General features: G+C 41.0%; 1 protein-coding gene across 1 annotated transcript in view; it reads right to left on the bottom strand.

Annotated features, from left to right (window-relative positions):
* Window positions 1-22,754, bottom strand: part of LOC137056514 (uncharacterized) — a 159,755-nt gene that overhangs the window by 102,067 nt on the left and 34,934 nt on the right. Inside the window, exons 22-28 of the mRNA XM_067430637.1 lie at window positions 16,574-16,653; window positions 16,331-16,417; window positions 16,152-16,230; window positions 15,920-16,015; window positions 14,541-14,627; window positions 14,261-14,371; window positions 14,052-14,165 (exon numbers count right to left, since the gene is read on the bottom strand). Coding sequence (XP_067286738.1) covers window positions 14,052-14,165; window positions 14,261-14,371; window positions 14,541-14,627; window positions 15,920-16,015; window positions 16,152-16,230; window positions 16,331-16,417; window positions 16,574-16,653 — 654 coding nt within the window. The remainder of the gene's footprint in view (window positions 1-14,051; window positions 14,166-14,260; window positions 14,372-14,540; window positions 14,628-15,919; window positions 16,016-16,151; window positions 16,231-16,330; window positions 16,418-16,573; window positions 16,654-22,754) is intronic.

Below are 22,754 nucleotides of genomic sequence, written 5' to 3'. Positions count from 1 at the left end.
TGAAACTGGTCATAATACAGTCAATTGCTCATGCCGAGAACATGGATACCAATTGTGCCATATTTTGCAAACCTATCTGTCCTCCGTCTTGTTATTGGTTAAAAACCTACTTTTTCAAACTCATCCTAGACCGTTTGTCCGATTTTCACCAAAATTGAACCGTATCGTCTTTAGACCATGCCGACAAATAGTTATGGATTTCATGTTGATAGACAAAACAGTTTTCATATACCACTGCAACAGAGTTGAGCCATGATGCAAAAATGACTCTTGAGGCTGTATCTCTGCAATGCTTTGACATATTGACACCAAACTTTGCATGTGTCATTGTCATCTCAATCTGACTAAACCACATCAGTTTCGTAACAGTGACACCTATTGGTCGAAAGTGATAAACCATTAAACCATTATTATTGACTGTATTTAAAATTTGACTGCTATTTTGCCTAAAATCAACTTAATAGGTCCTTAATGGCTCATTGTTGCAGTTGGCTTGAGACTTCCAGCCATGCTGGCATGTCTTGTCTTCTTCTTTGCGCTTGGCCCCGATAATGGCTGCTTGCAGCTATATTTAGGGGCCAAGCACCGAAGGTGCGGAGGCACCTATTGAAACCGTTGTCGCACTTTCTTCTTCCGCCATGGAGGTCTATGGCAGCCCATAGAACCGTTTGCGGGAAAGTTGTAACGATTTGACATTCTGATAGAGGGCAGTCCCAACATTAAATACACCAATTTTGGTGTCTCCAACTCAATCCCTCTAGCGCCACCACCTGTCCAAAGTTGCACTCATGTTTATGCTAATAACTTTTGAACCTTATGGGCTAGAAACAAAATTCTTGTTTCCTCAGATTTCTGAGCTCCTGCCAATCCGAAAGCACCCTATGACGTCATTTCCGACATTATATGTTTCCCGCCATTTTGAATTTCCCCAAAATCCTACTTTTGCGAACTCGTCCTAGACTGTTCGTCTGATTTGCACGAAAATTGAACCAGATCATCTGCAGCCAGTGTCGACAAAAAGTTATGGAATTCAAGTTGATTCGTCAAATCTTTTCCGTTAAACGCGCAAACAAATTTTACGTAGCGCTTGCAAAAACAGACGTATGGCTGTATCTCCGCAACGCTTTATCGTATTCAGACCAAACTTGGTACATGTTGGCACAAGCATGTCTTGAGGCAACCTGCTGCGTTTCGGCGCAGCGCCACCTACTGGCCCGGAGATAGGAAAAATGGCTATTTTTGCTTTTTTTTGCTGAACCGTTTGCCCAAAAATCACAAAAGTGGTCTCGTCAGATTCGAGACGTCATGCCGAGTCAACTGATGTCCAATTTTACCATGTCGGCCATTTTGGCTGTCGGCCATCTTGAATTATGTGCCAAAATGCTGTATTTTATGAACGCATGAACGGATTGTTACGGAACTCGGCATGGGTCATCACCACGATGCCCTGAAGTAGCCTGAGAAGTTTCGAAACAGCGCCACCTAGTTGAGATTTTTTTTAAAAAGTGCTTATAACTTTGGGTGTGGTTGACTTATTTTCACGCGACTCATCTCCTTAGACTCCTGAATCGTTGCAGAGTCCAACCATACCACACTTGCCAGGTTTCGGCGTATGGTTTGTGCACCGTTGTAATTTAGCGCTTTAAGAAAATTAGCCGATATCTTCGAAACCACTGGTCCGATCGAGACGAAACCAGCGTCAGAAGTTCGGAAACATAGGTCGCTAGGCACAGTCGTGAGGCCAAATCTCAAAATTTTGATAGTAAGGGGTAGTAAAATCCAATCAAAGTCAAGCGTCAGGCTGAAACCCTATTGGAACTGTTCATTTCCCCATGATGCATCATTTTCCAGCTAAAACTGCTCGGGCAGACCAAACCGTAAGTCGTAGAGACTTGAAACTTTCAGGGCTGGTAGTACTCACAACCACTGCAGACGTCACCGAAGCCCGCCCCGATCGGCCTGACGGGGGCGCTACAGCGATCAAAAGTGCGAAACGGCGACCAAAAGTACGAAACGGCTCATAACTCCTCAACCGTAAGGCTTAGCCTCGAGTGTCTTATATTGCTGGAATCCTTGGCTCGAGACGGACAAAATGCATATCTCGGATTTGCTCGCCCTTCAGGCGCCAATTTCGAGATATTTTAGGTTTTTTGTAAAACCTACTTTTGCAAATTACTCCCAGCTTATTTGACTGATCGGAACCAAACCACTGCAGAAATGTTCTCTGGAGAGAGACTATCAATAATTATCAACAAAAAAAAAACATTTTGATTTATGGTTGCTAAAGGGAGCCAAAATGTTTGATGTGACCGGGACCTTATTTAATAAAATGGCTATAACTTGTGAACAGAACGAGATATTTCCACCAAATTAAGGTCACGTGTGAGTGAGGTCAGTCTGAGATCACATGAAAAAAATCACAACGATTGATCACTTGGTGGCGCTATAACAGGGGAAAAACTCATGAAACTGGCAATATACGCACCCAAACATTAGTCAGATGAAAATGGGCATTCATTGTCTTTATCCTTGGTGCCATGATAGTCTATGAGGACAATGGCGTATCACAAACAAAGCATACTTCATTGGTGCAATGCCCTGAAGGAGCCTGAGAATTTTCAAGCCAGTGTTTTTCACAGTATTCACCTCATTAGACTCCTGAATCCTTGCCGAGTCCAATAATACCAAACATTCCTGGTTTCACCTTATGGTTTGTAAAAAGGTGTACTTTAGCACCTAAAAAACCTTTGCGAATGTAGGAAACAGTTAGTCCAATTAAAACAAAACCACAATAGGAAATTCTGAATACTTACATAGGTCAATAGCTAAACAATAATGACCAAAACAAAGCCAAAATTTTGGAAGAAAAAAAAATCCAATCAATGCAGCCCATGCTCTCAAATATATTTTGCTATAACTTTAAAAGAAAATTAGATATTTACAACAAATTTGACATATATTTATGGACCCCTTTGAGGACACCTAAAAAAGCTATGATATTATATTTTTCCTTAGTTAATTTACCCATGAATGCTCTATCCCATCTATGATCTAAGTTTATTTGTTTATTTGGATCCCCATTAGCCAATACCTAGGCAGTGACTACTCTTCCTGAGGTCCCAAAAAGTAAAAAATACAAAACTACATTGAAGCTGCAAGAGGAATAAAAGGGTCCTCGCAACTGTGCCACCACTACCTTGTGGTTGTAGGAACACAGAGCACGGTGGGCAATATGCATTTAAGTATATAAAAATAGGAGGACTATATCAATCATTTGTATTTGCCACACTTCCTGCTACTGGGCTGTACTCTGATCAGAGGGTGGACCTGTGCCAGGACATGACCAATGCATCCCTGAAATGTCTGAAGAGAGTGTGTCAATTAAACTCTGCCCTGTAAATGCAGACTCGAAAAGACATCCTTATAAACCTGTCTCCGGCACGACAACTCCAATCTATCAAATGATCTTACGAATATCTATTTATCTAATATGACTTCTGAACTGTAATGTTGCCAGTTTAAAAGGTAAAAAATAATCATACACTGTTGTACGCAAAATAATAATCATACACTGTTTGTTCGTCGGCCAGAGGAGAACTGGCACCCCGACTTAGCCTGGTTTCTCCCAAGATTTTTTTATCTCCATCCTGGCCCTGAAGGAATTTTGGTTCCTTGCCACCGTTGCCTTTGGCTTGGCTTGCTCAGTTGGGGACACCTAAATTTCAACTATATTACTGATCTGCCCGCATTGACACTACATGATAATTGAAATTAGCTGGATGACATCACCATTTTCAACAGAGCAGTTGTACAAAATCTGTTGCATTATTTTCCTGTTAAAACTGTGAAGCTGCTTTGAAACTGGACTTGTTAAAAGTGCTATATAAATAAAGGTGACTTGACCAGCTAGTGGCACTATGAATAACTAAAATTTTGCCGAAACATCAGACTTTGTCAGGATACCACGGACATGTTCAACAAAACTCAAGATCTTTGAAATTTAACATCATTAAGTCTATTAACTATTAGACTGACCAAATATGATGTTGTTTTGGTTCAATCTTAATTAGTAGTTAATAACAATTTACTCTTGCCCACAGGTGACAATATAACTGACTAAATATTGACATGTAGACCACCATCAGTGCTCGGGCCCTAATTAAATCCACAACAATAAAATGAAACATACAAATCCCATTAAATGTCCCTTCCTTTTAAAACTCATTTTACTTCTTAAAATATGTAACATCTAATAGTAGTTCATTGTATATTTTCATTCCGATCGAGACGAAACCAGCGCCGGAAGTTCGGAAACATAGGTCGATAGCTATACACTAATTCCCAAATGTCAAAATATTGATAGTAAGGGGTAGTAAAATCCAATCAAAGTCAGGTGTCAGTCATTTTTTACGTGTTTTTTTCATACAACTGTTTATAACTCCAAAACAAAATGAGATATTTTCACCAAACTCGACACACGTATGTATGGGCTCACTCTGAGGACATATAAAAAATGGTGGGATTCTGCCTCTTGGTGGCGCTATAATAGAACAAAACATGAAATTCCCATTGACTTCAATGCAGTATTAGGGTATAAAATGCATATGCTATACTTTACGAATGCATTAGTGTATAATTACAAAACTCAGTATGTGTCTTCCGCTCTATGTCCTGAAGGTACTCAAAAAGTTTTCGGGCAACGCCACCTTGTGTAAAAGTTGTAATAAAGTGTACAAAAATGCTAATAACTTTTGATTAAATTAGCCTATTGCAATGAGACTGGTTATAAATCATTCTATGGCTCATGCCGAGAATATAGATACCAATTTTTCCCATATTTGGCAAACCTCTCTCCCCTCTATCTTGTTATTGGTTAAAAACCTACTTTTTCAAACTCGTCCTAGACCGTTTGTCCAATTTTCACCAAAATTAAATCGTATTGTCTTCAGACCATGTGAACAAATAATTATGGATTTTGTGTTGATAGACAAAACAGTTGTCATATACCACAGCAACGCAGTTGAGCTCTGATGCAAAAATGACTCTTGAGGCTGTATCTCTGCAATGCTTTGACATATTGACACCAAACTTTGCATGTGTCATTGTCTCCTCAATCTGACTACACCACATCAGTTTAGTAACAGTGCCCCCTATTGGTCGAAAATGATAAACCATTAAATCATTATTATTGACTGTATTTAAAATTGTACTGCTTTTTTGCCTAAAATCAACTTAATAATTCTTTAATGGCTCATTGTTGCAGTTGGTTTGACACTTCCAGTCATGCTGGCATGTCTTGTCTTCTTCTTTGCGCTTGGCCCCGACAATTGCTGCTTGCAGCTATATTTATTATTCTGCTTCTTCTTCTTCTTCTTCTTCTTCTTCCGCCATAGGAGTCTCTGGCAGCCCATAGAACCGTATGGTAAAAAGTTGTGAAATTTGGCACACTCATAGAGGCCAGTCTGAGCTGTCACTATAGCAAATTTGGTGCCTCTAACTCAATCCCTCTAGCGCCACCACCTGTCCAAAGTTTCACTCATATTTATGCTTATAACTTTTGACCCCTAAGGGCTAGAAACAAAATTCTTTTTTCATCGGATTCCTTGGCTCAAGCCGATTCGATTTCACCCTATGATGTCATTTTCCGGTATGCAAATTTTCCCGCCATTTTGAATTTTCTGAAAAACCTACTTTTTCGAACTCCTCCTAGGCCGTTGCTCCGATTTTCACGAAAATTGAAACAGATCATCTTCAGAGCATGTTGACAAAAAGTTATGGAATTCAAGTTGATTCGTCCAATCGTTTTCAATAAACGCACAAACAAATTTTACGTGGAGGTTGCAAAAACACACTAAAGGCTATATCTCCGCAACGCTTTATCGTATTCAAACCAACCTTGGTACATGTCATCACAAGCATGACTTGAAGCAACATGCAGCGTTTCGGCGCAGCGCCACCTACCTGTCCGGAGATACGAAAAATGCCTATTTTGGCTTATAACTTCTGAACCGTTTATCCAAAAATCATAAAATTGGTCTCATTAGATTCAGGGCGTCATGCCGAGTCGACTGATATCCAATTTTACCATGTCGGCCATTTTGGATGTCGGCCATTTTGAATTATGTGCAAAAATGCTGTATTTTATGAACGCATGAACAGATTGTTATGAAACTTGGTATGGGTCATCACCACGATGCCCTGAAGTAGCCTGAGAAGTTTCGAAACAGCGCCACCTAGTGGAGAATTTTTTTTTTCAAACGCTTATAACTTTGGGTGTGGTTGACATATTTTGATGGGAGTGTGTTTTTTGGTCTCCTGAATCCTTGCCGACTCCAACGATACCAGACTTGCCAGGTTTCGGCATATGGTTTGCGCAGAGTTGTAATTTAGTGCTTAAAAAACATTTGCTGATATCTTCGAAACCGCTAGTCCGATCGAGACGAAACCAGCCTCAGAAGTTCGGAAACATAGGTCGATAGCTATACGCTAATGCCCAAATCTCAAAATATTGATAGTAAGGGGTAGTAAAATCCAATCAAAGTCAGGTGTCAGTCCTTTTTTACGTGTTTTTTCATATAAATGTCTATAACTCCAAAACAAAATGAGATATTTTCACCAAACTTGACACACATATGTATGGGCTCACTATGAGGACACATAAAAAAATTGGTGGGATTGTGCCTCTTGGTGGCGCTATAATAAAACAAAACATGAAATTCCCATTGACTTCAATGCAGTATTATGGTTTAAAATGCTAATGCTATAATTTACGAATGCATTAGCGTATCGTTACAAAACTCGGTATGTGTCTTCCGCTCCATGTCCTGAAGATACTCAAAAAGTTTCGGGGTAGCGCCACCTTGTGGTCAAAAGTTGTAATAAAATGTACAGAAATGCGAATAACTTTTGATTAAATTAACCCATTGTAATGAAACTGGTCATAATACAGTCAATGGCTCATGCCGAGAACATGGATACCAATTGTGCCATATTTTGCAAACCTATCTGTCCTCCGTCTTGTTATTTGTTAAAAACCTACTTTTTCAAACTCATCCTAGACCGTTTGTCCGATTTTCACCAAAATTGATCCGTATCGTCTTCAGACCATGCTGACAAATACTTATGGATTTCGGATTGATAGACAAAACAGTTTTCATATACCACTGCAACAGAGTTGAGCCATGATGCAAAAATTACTCTTGAGGCTGTATCTCTGCAATGCTTTGACATATTGACACCAAACTTTGCATGTGTCATTGTCATCTCAATCTGACTAAACCACATCAGTTTCGTAACAGTGACACCTATTGGTCGAAAGTGATAAACCATTAAACCATTATTATTGACTGTATTTAAAATTTGACTGCTATTTTGCCTAAAATCAACTTAATAGGTCCTTAATGGCTCATTGTTGCAGTTGGCTTGAGACTTCCAGCCATGCTGGCATGTCTTGTCTTCTTCTTTGCGCTTGGCCCCGATAATGGCTGCTTGTGTTCCTATTATTAGGGGCCAAGCACCGAAGGTGCGGAGGCACCTATTGAAATCGTTAGTGTTCCTATTATTAGGGGCCAAGCACCGAAGGTGCGGAGGCACCTATTGAAATCGTTAGTGTTCCTATTATTAGGGGCCAAGCACCGAAGGTGCGGAGGCACCTATTGAAATCGTTAGTGTTCCTATTATTATTATTCTGCTTCTTCTTCCGCCATAGGAGTCTCTGGCAGCCCATAGAACCGTATGGTAAAAAGTTGTGAAATTTGGCACACTCATAGAGGCCAGTCTGAGCTGTCACTATAGCAAATTTGGTGCCTCTAACTCAATCTCTCTAGCGCCACCACCTGTCCAAAGTTTCACTCATATTTATGCTTATAACTTTTGACCCCTAAGGGCTAGAAACAAAATTCTTTTTTCATCGGATTCCTTGGCTCAAGCCGATTCGATTTCACCCTATGATGTCATTTTCCGGTATGCAAATTTTCCCGCCATTTTGAATTTTCTGAAAAACCTACTTTTTCTAACTCCTCCTAGGCCGTTGCTCCGATTTTCATGAAAATTGAAACAGATCATCTTCATAGCATGCTGACAAAAAGTAATGGAATTTAAGTTGATTCGTCCAATCGTTTTCAATAAACGCACAAACAAATTTTACGTAGAGGTTGCAAAAACACACTAAAGGCTATATCTCCACAACGCTTTATCGTATTCAAACCAAACTTGGTACATGTCATCACAAGCATGACCTGAAGCAACATGCAGCGTTTCGGCGCAGCGCCACCTACTGGTCCGGAGATACGAAAAATGCATATTTTGGCTTATAACTTCTGAACCGTTTATCCAAAAATCATACAATTGGTCTCATTAGATTCAGGGCGTCATGCCGAGTCAACTGATATCCAATTTTACCATGTCGGCCATTTTGGATGTCGGCCATTTTGAATTATGTGCAAAAATGCTGTATTTTATGAACGCATGAACGGATTGTTACGAAACTTGGTATGGGTCATCACCACGATGCCCTGAAGTAGCCTGAGAAGTTTCGAAACAGCGCCACCTAGTGGATAATTCTTTTTTTTCAAACGCTTATAACTTTGGGTGTGAGTGAAAAATTTTGATGGGAGTAGCTTTTTTGGGCTCCTGAATCCTTGCCGAGTCCAACGATACAAGACATGCCCAGTTTCGGCATATGGTTTGCGCAGCGTTGTAATTTAGCGCTTAAAAAACATTTGCTGATATCTTCAAAACCGCTAGTCCGATCGAGACGAAACCAGCCTCAGAAGTTCGGAAACATAGGTCGATAGCTAAACGCTAATGCCCAAATCTCAAAATATTGATAGTAAGGGGTAGTAAAATCCAATCAAAGTCAGGTGTCAGTCATTTTTTACGTGTTTTTTCATATAAATGTCTATAACTCCAAAACAAAATGAAATATTTTCACCAAACTTGACACACATATGTATGGGCTCACTACGAGGACACATAAAAAAATTGGTGGGATTGTGCCTCTTGGTGGCGCTATAATAAAACAAAACATGAAATTCCCATTGACTTCAATGCAGTATTACGGTTTAAAATGCTAATGCTATAATTTAAGAATGCACTAGTGTATCATTACAAAACTCGGTATGTGTCTTCCGCTCTATGTCCCGAAGATATTCAAAAAGTTTCGGGGCAGCGCCACCTTGTGGTCAAAAGTTGTAATAAAATGTACAAAAATGCTAATAACTTTTGATTAAATTAGCCTATTGTAATGAGACTGGTCATAATACATTCATTGGCTCATGCCGAGAAGATAGATACCAATTTTGCCATATTTTGCAAACATATCTGTGCTCCATCTTGTTATTTGTTAAAAATCTACTTTTTCAAACTCATCCTAGACCGTTTGTCCGATTTTCACCAAAATTGATCCGTATCGTCTTCAGACCATGCTGACAAATAGTTATGGATTTCGGATTGATAGACAAAACAGTTTTCATATACCACTGCAACAGAGTTGAGCCATGATGCAAAAATTACTCTTGAGGCTGTATCTCTGCAATGCTTTGACATATTGACACCAAACTTTGCATGTGTCATTGTCATCTCAATCTGACTAAACCACATCAGTTTCGTAACAGTGACACCTATTGGTCGAAAGTGATAAACCATTAAACCATTATTATTGACTGTATTTAAAATTTGACTGCTATTTTGCCTAAAATCAACTTAATAGGTCCTTAATGGCTCATTGTTGCAGTTGGCTTGAGACTTCCAGCCATGCTGGCATGTCTTGTCTTCTTCTTTGCGCTTGGCCCCGATAATGGCTGCTTGCAGCTATATTTATTATTATTATTATTAGGGGCCAAGCACCGAAGGTGCGGAGGCACCTATTGAAATTGTTAGTGTTCCTATTATTATTATTCTGCTTCTTCTTCTTCTTCTTCTTCTTCTTTTTCTTCCGCCATAGGAGTCTCTGGCAGCCCATAGAACCGTATGGTAAAAAGTTGTGAAATTTGGCACACTCATAGAGGCCAGTCTGAGCTGTCACTATAGCAAATTTGGTGCCTCTAACTCAATCCCTCTAGCGCCACCACCTGTCCAAAGTTTCACTCATATTTATGCTTATAACTTTTGACCCCTAAGGGCTAGAAACAAAATTCTTTTTTCATCGGATTTCTTGGCTCAAGCCGATTCGATTTCACCCTATGATGTCATTTTCCGGTATGCAAATTTTCCCGCCATTTTGAATTTTCTGAAAAACCTACTTTTTCGAACTCCTCCTAGGCCGTTGCTCTGATTTTCACGAAAATTGAAACAGATCATCTTCAGAGCATGTTGACAAAAAGTTATGGAATTCAAGTTGATTCGTCCAATCGTTTTCAATAAACGCACAAACAAATTTTACGTGGAGGTTGCAAAAACACACTAAAGGCTATATCTCCGCAACGCTTTATCGTATTCAAACCAACCTTGGTACATGTCATCACAAGCATGACTTGAAGCAACATGCAGCGTTTCGGCGCAGCGCCACCTACCTGTCCGGAGATACGAAAAATGCCTATTTTGGCTTATAACTTCTGAACCGTTTATCCAAAAATCATAAAATTGGTCTCATTAGATTCAGGGCGTCATGCCGAGTCGACTGATATCCAATTTTACCATGTCGGCCATTTTGGATGTCGGCCATTTTGAATTATGTGCAAAAATGCTGTATTTTATGAACGCATGAACAGATTGTTATGAAACTTGGTATGGGTCATCACCAAGATGCCCTGAAGTAGCCTGAGAAGTTTCGAAACAGCGCCACCTAGTGGAGAATTTTTTTTTTCAAACGCTTATAACTTTGGGTGTGGTTGACATATTTTGATGGGAGTGTGTTTTTTGGTCTCCTGAATCCTTGCCGACTCCAACGATACCAGACTTGCCAGGTTTCGGCATATGGTTTGCGCAGAGTTGTAATTTAGTGCTTAAAAAACATTTGCTGATATCTTCGAAACCGCTAGTCCGATCGAGACGAAACCAGCCTCAGAAGTTCGGAAACATAGGTCGATAGCTAAACGCTAATGCCCAAATCTCAAAATATTGATAGTAAGGGGTAGTAAAATCCAATCAAAGTCAGGTGTCAGTCATTTTTTACGTGTTTTTTCATATAAATGTCTATAACTCCAAAACAAAATGAAATATTTTCACCAAACTTGACACACATATGTATGGGCTCACTACGAGGACACATAAAAAAATTGGTGGGATTGTGCCTCTTGGTGGCGCTATAATAAAACAAAACATGAAATTCCCATTGACTTCAATGCAGTATTACGGTTTAAAATGCTAATGCTATAATTTAAGAATGCACTAGTGCATCGTTACAAAACTCGGTATGTGTCTTCCGCTCTATGTCCCGAAGATATTCAAAAAGTTTCGGGGCAGCGCCACCTTGTGGTCAAAAGTTGTAATAAAATGTACAAAAATGCTAATAACTTTTGATTAAATTAGCCTATTGTAATGAGACTGGTCATAATACATTCATTGGCTCATGCCGAGAAGATAGATACCAATTTTGCCATATTTTGCAAACATATCTGTGCTCCATCTTGTTATTTGTTAAAAATCTACTTTTTCAAACTCATCCTAGACCGTTTGTCCGATTTTCACCAAAATTGATCCGTATCGTCTTCAGACCATGCTGACAAATACTTATGGATTTCGGATTGATAGACAAAACAGTTTTCATATACCACTGCAACAGAGTTGAGCCATGATGCAAAAATTACTCTTGAGGCTGTATCTCTGCAATGCTTTGACATATTCACACCAAACTTTGCATGTGTCATTGTCATCTCAATCTGACTAAACCACATCAGTTTCGTAACAGTGACACCTATTGGTCGAAAGTGATAAACCATTAAACCATTATTATTGACTGTATTTAAAATTCGACTGCTATTTTGCCTAAAATCAACTTAATAGGTCCTTAATGGCTCATTGTTGCAGTTGGCTTGAGACTTCCAGCCATGCTGGCATGTCTTGTCTTCTTCTTTGCGCTTGGCCCCGATAATGGCTGCTTGCAGCTATATTTATTATTATTATTATTATTATTAAAACCCTTCTGACTTCACTGAAAACATCTCAGTTAAGTATGTAACCCTCGTTACCTGAAGGAGGGAGCGGAGATGTACATTGGAAATGATCAACGAATTGGGGATCAGTTTCAGAGACCAATCTACTTTGAGTGTTTACAAACAAGCCAATGATGGTTGGCATGTGGTTAAAGCTCCCCCTGAAACGCAGGTATAAATACGGAAGTGGAATACCTCATCCTCACTTTTCCAACTGAGGAGCCGAATATGTGACCCGGTCCTTCAGTGGAAGCACTGAACCTGGTGATGAGACGTACGTCCCTTCAGAGAACGCTTGCTCCTACGGCAGGCTTTGAGGGACCCTGAGCGGGTTGGGCGCCACCCTTGCACCCGGCACCCTGCTGCCTGGGTGGAGGCTGCTGCTTGGGCTTAGCAAGGGCAGAGGCAGAGGCTGCAGCAACAACTGGATGGAGGCAGCAGTTGGCCGTAGGGGCAGGATGTTTTTAATCACCTCCTTCTGCTTCTGGGACGCCAAGAACTGCTGGGCAAAGCTCTCGATGGCAACGCCGAAGAGGCCAGGCTAGGTTCAGCCACAAGTGGCATTTCTGGAACACTAATGTGGACATCGCCTGACCCAGAGAGTGCACAATGACTTTAGTCGCCCTGAGAGCAAGGTCTGTCCCGCCAGATTATCCCACCTGTGAGTGACGGTCTTAGGACACAGCTGCATCACTACCGGTTGCTCAACTGGGGGATCTCCTTAGTGAGGACAGAGGAGCCCCTCGCTCTGGTTCTGGTGTGTTAGGGCAAAATCCACGACTTTGTGAGCTCCTAATGCACTTCCGGGAAGAATGGTACCGGGATGGGAATCTGAAAACCAGCACAGGCCGCCCCGAGAAACCAATCATCCAACTGCGACGGTTTGGGACACGGTGAAGTGTTCCACTTAAGCCAGACACTTGCGGTGGCCCGGGAAAGCATAGCAGTGAGCTCTGGATCAGATTCGGGCAATGCAGCCGAGTCTTCATCTCCAGAGTACATTAGCTCATCCCCCAATTCAGCAATTGAGACCAAATCCTCAGCTCCTCAGCTGGAGCCCCAAAAGTAACAACTGGTACCCCATGGGAAGGACCAGTGCACTCCCTCGGAAGCTCCACCGGTGCAGCGGAGAGTCCCAAAGAGCTTGGTGTCCCATCAGGGGTGCCCTCACAGTAACACTCAGGTCTCCACCAAAGGCATCAGTCAAAGTATCAGCCCTCTGCTTCCCAGCGGGATGACCCCTATATCTGGGGATGCGCAATGGGACTCCACCCCGTTTCAAGTAATCAAGCCTAGACCTTAGTGGGAACATGAATCATTCATGATAGCTGACTCAGCCTAGCCTGGATGCCAGCCGAACTTAGCCCAGCCCACAACATTTTTAGGTCGGGCAGTTCGGTCTGGCCTCGCTCCATAGAGGAGTAATTATGCCCCAACAGAAACTGTTCGGACCAATGAAATCATCGGGGCGGGCTTAAGACGATGACAGACAGATGATAAACAGTAACGTAATCATGCAAGTCATCAAAGGGGCTTGGATTATATTTGTTCAAATCCTAAATGGAGAGCTTGTTTGTATCTGCATTCACCTTCACAATATCTCTCAAAAAATTTTGGGTACTCTGTGTATCATTAAATTATTATTATTTTTTACAACACCAGCAAAGATTATTTATTTCAGCGCGCGTGCAGACAGGGTTGCCAAGTTTATACAACAAAACCTGCCAACTACTAGCCCTAAACAATAGCTTCTTGGGGGCTCTCCGGAAAAAAAATGGTGTTTGGGGGGTAAAATGTGTGTTATTTTGGCAAGGTTGCCTGCTAAAATTCGCACTCATGGGTCTATATATCACATAATAGTCATAATTGCCATACTCTGCCATACGTAAACTCTGCCCCTGGTTTTGAGGGCTTTTTTTTTACATTAATTAGACTTGACATGAATGAACACTGAATCACCTGGACAGATGGTGCAGTGTGTTGAGAATCCGACGAAAAGAAAATGTACTTGCTCTTGTCATAATCCAGAGACGCTGAACTGACCAACTCAAAAACAGCAGCTCTGAGTCCAGTCTAAGAGACACACAGATCATGACAATAAGAAATGATCAAACAATTATGAAAATCTATGGTCTCTGTGATATAAATTTGCTTTAAGTGTCAGATACCTGCTCAATCCATCCAGAGCTCACGTTGCCAGAAATATTATAGAGTGTTCTTTCATTCTTTATGAGAGTGACGTCACAGCTGAATACGGCACACACCGCCACAGAGCAGTTCTGACACACACACACACACACACACACACACACACACACACACACACACACACACACACACACACACACACACACACACACACACAGAGAGAGTTTCAATTATGCATGTTTAACATATACACTAAAAAGATTGTGGAAATCAAATGGGGGGATAAAAAAGTGTCCTCACCACCACACGGTGTTTTTTAATAACTTCCAGCAATGCAAAATTGGTGATAGCAGGCTTCTCCATGTTCTCTCTCTTGCAGCCAGAAATCTATATTAATAATAAAGAAAAAAAATATATATATTTTTTGTCTGCAAATGTGACGAACTGATGACACTGGGAAAAAAAAGTAAAATGATGCAGTTGTTTAAAACCATAGTTCTCATATTCACAAACTCATGTTCACTAAGATTATTGCACTCCTGCTGTGATTATAAAGCTGCTTGTTCTCTATAATTTTTATTGATATACTGAATTAACATGATTAATTTAAGGCGTACAATTAACCACAATTCATTTTGTGATGCCAGAATTTTTTTTTAGCATTTTAATTTAGATTCAAGTTAGATTATGTAAATATATTAGCCTGGATGCCAGCCGAATTTAGGCCTGCCCACAAAATGTTTAGGTCGGGCGGTTCGGTCTGGCCTTGATCCATAGAGGAGTAATTATCTCCGAACAGAAACTGTTCGGACCAATGAAATCATCAGGGGGGGCTTTAGACGATGACAGACAGATGATCAACAGTAACGTAATCATGCACATCATCAAAGGGGCTTGGATTATATTTACTCGAATCCTAAACAGAGAGCTTGTTTGTATATGCATTCATCTTCACAATTTCTCTCAAAAATGATGATCATGTTGTGTAAGTACTCTGTGTATCATTCAATTCTTTTATTTTTTTTACAACACCAGCAAAGATCGTTTATTCCAGCGCGTTGCCAAGTTTATACAATAAAAACAGCCAACTACTATCCCTAAACAAAATAGCTTCTCGGGGAGTTCTCTGGAAAAAAAAATGGTGTTTGGGGAGTAAAATGTGTGTTATTTTGGCAAGGTTGCCTGCTAAAATTCGCACTCATGGGTCTATATATCACATAATAGTCGCTTCAACCCGCGGACATAGAAAACAACCCGCGGGGAAACAAGTGCGGACTTGGCAACACAGTGCAGTTGAGCTCTGTTGATGTCGCTTCGTTGCTCTGATTGGATGTAGGTCTGTCCAATTGATGTCTTTCCTAGTTCGGTTGAAACACACCTCATAATCACAGCCCAATGGAGAAGTTTCAGACTATTCTGACTAGAATTGAGTATGACCACGTCAGGCTATAAATATTTTAATATGTAATTTATTAATTTAAATAATGTTACATCAGCCTGCATCCTGGTTCAGAATCACTTGTATCAAACAACTGCAATTTTCCTTTCAAACAAGTTCTTGGAAAATTATGGGTGAAGGATGGGATGTCATTTTTCTTCTTTACGTCATGCAGAAATCATTTAATAAAAATAACCAGTATACATGTATGGCTTAGGAGATAAGAAATAAATTTACACACTTGCAAATTTGAATCAGTCCAGATGTTAGTATCACCAAGTTTCACAGGTACTCTGATGAAAACTTTGAAAGTTAATTCTCTGAGGTCATTCTGAACCTGAAAGAGGAGGGGAAGAAAGGAAGAGTTTGCATTTCTTTATTTTCCTTTGTTGTTAAAATCTGTCCTGTTTAAATCTGTCATTCAGCCTTTTTGAAACACAACATTTTAAAGTACTATGAATTTGAACCAATACCTGTATTATCTGCTGGACAGGTTTCATAAGATCTCTTTTCCCTGAAGTAAAATTAATGTGGATGGTGGAATTTTCATGCCTTTCATTTAAAAAATGAAGTAAGAAAAGAACAATATTACAGTACTGGATAAAGCAAAATTCAGTATTTTTTATACAGAAGCACAGAACAGAGCACTAACCTTATCAAGGCAATATAGATGGCATATTTGACATCAATGGTTTTCTGTTTGTTAAACTCACTGTCGCTTGAGTGTCTGTCATTCCCACTATAAGAGATGGAGGTTTTGTTCATTAATATCATTTATCAATTTCTGATAAAATAATCATGTGAGCAGCCTCCTAAGCTCATGGTCAAAGGCTGTTTTATGCTTACTCTTTTATGCTTTATGTTTTATTTCTAGCATACAAAGATGATGTCATACCTCGTGACCACAGCAGCAAACGTCACATTTTGGCCCAAGGTACTTTCTTTATTAATACTGTATGTAATCTCAAAGACAACCTAGATTTGAACGAAAAAGCCAGAATAAGACTAATTTAAGTTGTTGTAAGTCAAATGTCAATATAACATGTTGAGTCACAAAGTCATGAAAGTTGCTCTGGATAAGAGTGTTTGTTAACTACTATGAGTTTATACAATTATACAATAAAAAATGAACACCAACTTCATTTCATTACATTTCAATGAACACCAACTTCATTACACCAACTAAAAATGCATTTGAGTGGAACTGGACAATTATTAGTTTTTTAATCATGTTCTCTATGCCTACTTTTCTGTGATGGCCAGTCAAATTCCTCCACACCAAACTCACTCATCCATGTCTTTATGGACCGACGCTTTGTGTACTGGTGCGCAGTCAAGTTGGAACATGAAGGGGCCATTCCCAAATTGTTCCCACAAAGTTGGGAGCATGAAATTGTCCAAAATATCTTGGTATGCTGATGCATGGAACTAAGGGGATATGCCCAACCCCTAAAAAACAACCCCAAACCATAATCTCCTTTTCACCAAACTTTACACTTAGCACAATACAGTCAAGCAAGTACTGTTCTCCTGGCAACCACCAAACCCAGACTCGTCCATCGGATTGCCAGACAGAGAAGTATGATTCGTCACTCCAGAGACCATGTCTCCACTGCTCTAGAGTCCAGTGGCGGCTGCTTTACTCCACTGCATCTGAGACTTTGCATTGCACTTGGTGATTTAAGGCTTGGGTGAGCTGCTCAGCCATGGAAACCCATTCCATGAAACTCTCTACGCACTGTTCTTGAGCCAGATCTGAAGGCCACATGAAGTTTAGAGATCTTGACTCTGCAGAAAGTTGGTGACTTCTGTGCATAGTGACCCTCAGCCTGCCCTGACCCCGCTCTGTGATTAAACGTTGCATATCACTGCATGGCTGAATTTCTGTTGTTCCCAATTGCTTTCACTTTGTTATAATACCACTAACAGTTGATCATGGAATATTTAGTAATGAGGAAATTTACTTATTTCACAGGTGGCAACCTGTCACAGTACCATGCTTGAATTCACTGAGCTCCTGAGAGTTTCCACACATGTTTGTTGTATAAGCGTCTGCATGCCTATAATGAAGTTAAATTATCTTCATTTATGTGTAACCCTCCTACACAATTCCCTTTAGTTATTTTTTTTTTTAATGAGTTATGTGCATGGGGAAAGAATTTGTGAGAGGTTACTAGAATTTTAAACCAGGATGTATTGACAGCAGCTAAACTTTTGGCATGCAACTCTCGCTTAAGTGTAGAGAGGCCTGGTTAGCTTAAATATACTGGGTTCGTTTGTTTTTGGTTTTTTTTTACTGCGAGCATAAAACTCCCATGCACATATACTTAGCCACTATAACACTTAGTTGCAAAAAAATGAAACTAAAAAAAAATGTATATCACACCAATCACATTTCAAAATCAAACACACATAAATATCAGACCACAACTGTTGAATGTTAAACTCAAGATGTATTTATATAGATTTTTCTCTTTAGAACTAGGTGGGTTCACCTTTTAACACATCATCATATTTCAAATGAAATGCAATGAACAGTACCCCGGGGTTTTTCTTTTCACTTGTCTCAGTTTTGTGGTACCACAACGTTGGCGCGCTTGTTGGAGCTCAGATGAAACATTTCCAAATAGTATTGTTTGTACTCACGATTCCTTGGTAACAGAAAGATTATAGTGACCGTCCATCCAACTGTTCCGTCCAATGGTGAGATACGCAATGATGAAACTCGTCCTGAAACTCCGTCCGTCCATGTGCAAACGCAACACCTCCGGCCTGTAGCGCGAATCCTGAGCACATCTATTGCAGCAACGTGGGTGGCAACATCTGACGCACACTAGCCAAAAGTTCACAAAATTGAATGAGCTTAACTATATCTTGTCCAAAAATGTCAATTTCATTTTAGTTCACAATGTCCATACTCACTCAGAAACTCGGTGGCAAAGTGGATTTCCGACTATACTGAGCAATTCGCACATGGCAATGGCGTTAGTTTCACTTCAGACGAATCTCCGTGACTCATTTAACCAGCTCCAAACAAAGCTCACTCTCCCGTTTTAACAGATTACTTACTGACAAAACCAAGAAAAATCCGCCCCTGGCTCTTAACTTCGCTTACCATTAATATATCAACCCTACAGAACTTAGAACTAACTTATGCTTGTACCATCCTCAGTTGTGTTGTTTTTTCGTTTCCCTTTTTCCAGTCTCGCGCTATCTTTTTTTCTCTCTCATAAACCCGCCCCCTCTGCGACCTGATAGGTTGCCCAACTGCTCTCTGAACGGCACTGATTGGATGACAAGCAAACTGACACCTGGCCACCCAATACAAAACAAAATGACAGAGGGTTCAAAGGTTACTCACAAGAGGATATTTCAACACTTACACTTTAAAACAGCATTAACAAATTAAAACAAAAGTGTATTTGTACATCAGGGACAATTAAACTGGCCCATACTTCAGAATAACTTGTATTTCTGTTAACAGAACACAAAATAAACAATATATAAAATTAGCAGGGGCTACATTCTCCCCCCAAACAAAAATGGTCATGCCCTCATGACATGTATAACAATGTAAATCACATTCAAGAAAATAAGCAAATTTTCTTAAAATATTGCTAGGAAGATTTTTAAAATTCCCTTTAACCTATCCACTTGTAAAAATAACTTTTATATCTCTTAATAGGAGGTAGGGCTAAAGAATCTTCCTTGTCATTTATCTCAACTACGGTAGCACTATGTGTACCAACAGCTACTGATGTTGGGGTCCCTAGAAAGTCATAAGTCAGTCGTGATGGAGCTTTCTTTAGTCTTTGAGGTCGAGTTGTCTCGTCAGGACTTTCGGTTATACAGTTTAGTCTTTCAGCTATTTCGTCTGACGTCTGTATTTCTGTGTCCCTTTCTTGTTTCAAAATTTCTGCAGTCACATTTTGTACCAAATGGTCATCCTCCTCCACTACGGCAAGTTCTTCAGCTGTCCCATCCATTTCTGAGTTACTTGTCAAAACAGCCAAATCCAAATCCAGATTAAAAGGCTCACAGTAATCAATGTTTTGAGGTTCTGGTCCTGGTAACTCTCGTGGTACATAATAGTCATGCCATACACCCATCTCATCATCTTCAGAGTCAGATGCTACCTCTATCTTATCATCCTGTTCAGATGGTGGGAAGCAAAGGGTATCATGGTTCTCTTTTCTCTTTGCTTTGAGCCGCCTGCTGGCTCTCCTCTGTTTCGGGGGCTCCTTGTTCATCTCCCCCCGTAGCTGCACTTCCAGTCCAATCGGCAGAATGTGATTGCGGTGCAGTATCTTCTCAGAGCCTTGTCCACTCTCTGGCTTCAGTTTGAACACGGGCAACCCAGGGAGTTGACTCTCCACAATATACGGAGTATCTTTCCACCGATCAGCAAGCTTGTGTTTCCCTTGTAAACCAAGGTTTCGGATCAAGACCCTGTCCCCAGAATCTAATGGACAGAAACGAACCCTCTGATCATAGCGTTGCTTGTTCCCTTCATTTTTTTTATCTGCCATCCTCCCAGCCAACTGATATGCGGCTTGAAGCTCACGTTTCATGTTTTTGACATATCTCAAGTAGGATTGTGTGGAGGTGCCATCACTTGAGACCCCGAATGTCATGTCTACTGGCAGCCTGGCTTCTCGTCCGAACATTAGAAAGTAGGGAGAATAGCCTGTTGACTCATTCACAGTGCAATTGTATGCATGCACAAGATGGCTGAGGTGTTTACTCCATCTACTTTTGTCTTGTGGTTCCAAAGTTCCAAGCATGTCAAGAAGAGTTCTGTTAAACCGCTCAGGCTGTGGATCACCCTGAGGGTGGTAGGGAGTAGTTCTGGATTTCTTTATGCCAAGCATGCTCAACAGTTCATGAATAAGGCGACTCTCGAAATCCCTGCCCTGATCTGAGTGCACCCTTCTTGGCAAGCCATAATGGATAAAGTACTGTTCCCACAGAACCTTAGCGACAGTCGATGCCTTTTGATCTTTAGTGGCAAAAGCTTGAGCATATCTCGTGTAATGATCTGTAACTACAAGCACATTGCAGATATTTCTGGAGTCAGGCTCAATCGTCAGAAAGTCCATACAGACGAGATCCATCGGCCCATCACTGTTAAGATGTGACAACTCAGCAACTCTTTTAGGCAGCGTCTTCCTCTGAATACACCTCGAACAGCTTTTGCAATACCGTTCAACCTGAACTTTCATGCGAGGCCAATAAAACCTCTCTCTTATCAGCCCGTATGTCTTGTCAACCCCCAAATGGCCCGATTGGTCATGCAATGACTGAAGCACAGTTGATCTAAACTCTTGTGGGAGCAACAGCTGCTGCCGAGCTGGTTTGTTTGGTGGATGGCTCATTCTATACAACACAGTGTCTTTGACCATTAGCTTATCCCACTCTTTTAACAACAATGACACATCAGGATGTTTCTCTTTGTTGGCATAGTTGGCACTTTTCTGAAAGACAGCACGCCACACTTCTCCAAGGCATGGGTCCTTCTGCTGAGAATTTGAGATTTCTGCTGTGCTCAATTTGGGCAACTGCTGAGTGTTCAGAAAAGACAAGTTGCAATAGGCTCTGGGCACCGCACCTTTGGATGAACCCATGAGATCTACAGCTCTGCACCGGCGACATTGAGGTATTCCAACTTTGGACATGCTACAGACAGCTTGGACTGTGGTGGCAAGCAGTGTTTCCTTCTCATGTGAAGCATTTTGATTTGCATGAGGACGGCGTGACAATGCATCCGCATCCACGTTCTGTTTTCCAGGCCGATACTTCAGACTAAAATCATATGTTGACAATTCCGCCAACCATCGATGCCCGGTTGCATCCAATTTAGCGGTAGTTAAAACATATGTTAATGGATTGTTATCGGTGTGGACCTCGAATTTGACTCCATAGAGGTAATCATGCAATTTGTTGACAACAGCCCATTTTAATGCCAGAAACTCGAGCTTATGCGTGGGATAATTCTTTTCGGCTGGGGAGAGGCTTCTGCTGACAAAAGCAACTGGGCGCAAACCTTCTCCCTGATCTTGATAGAGGACACCTCCCAATCCTTCTCTGCTCGCATCAACATGCAGCACATATGACAGTTTTGGGTTGGCGATCGCCAACACAGGCGCCTCTGTAAGACTTCTCTTTAAAGCCTCAAAAGCTTTCTCACAGTCTTTATCCCACCTAGCCCCAAAAGTCTCAGAAGGATGGTACCAATCTTTTGTTGCTGTGCCTGTTTGTGCTTTCCTCTGCTCTTGGATGTTCTTTTTTTTCTTTGTCACTTTCCCGGTCTTTCCAGCCACAATGCAGCCCTGCAGCAACTGGTTGAGCGGATAACAGACTCGGGAGAAATCCTTTACAAAACGTCTGTAATATCCACAGAAGCCCAGGAAGGAACGAAGAGCAGTGATGTTGTTTGGGCGTGGCCATGATTTCACAGCCTCAATCTTTGCTGGGTCTGTAGCAATGCCATTTCTAGACACAATGTGGCCAAGGTATGTAACAGAGGGGCAGCAGAACTGACATTTATCCAACGATATTTTTAATCCTTCCTCCTTCAATCTGTCAAGAACTTTAAGAAGGCGTTGCTCATGTTCCTCTAAGGTTCTCCCAAAAACAATCACGTCATCCAGATACACCAACACTTCCAGTAGGTTCATGTCACCAACAGTCCTTTCCATAATCCGTTGAAACGTGGCAGGGGCCCCACAAATCCCCTGCGGCATCCGTTCAAACTGATAAAACCCTGCTGGGCAAGTGAAGGCTGTCTTTTCTTTATCAACAGCAGCTAAAGGGATCTGATAATAGCCGCTTCTGAGGTCAAGCACAGTGAACCACTGGCTACCACCCAGGCAGGACAAAGCATCTTCCACACGAGGGACTGTGTACTGGTCCGTAACCGTTCTCCTGTTTAACGTCCTATAGTCCACACACATTCGTATGGTGCCGTTCTTCTTGCGAACCACAACTATTGGGGAAGCATAGGGGCTTCTGGATTCTGAAATGATTCCGGCATCTTTGAGATCATTCAGATGCTTCCTCACATCCTCCAAATCACC

The sequence above is a fragment of the Pseudorasbora parva genome, chromosome 21 (genome assembly GCF_024679245.1).
Source record: "Pseudorasbora parva isolate DD20220531a chromosome 21, ASM2467924v1, whole genome shotgun sequence".
Taxonomy (NCBI): Eukaryota; Metazoa; Chordata; class Actinopteri; order Cypriniformes; family Gobionidae; genus Pseudorasbora; species Pseudorasbora parva.
The sequence above is the reverse complement of the archived record's forward strand: the minus strand, read 5'-3'. Positions and strand labels throughout refer to the sequence as shown.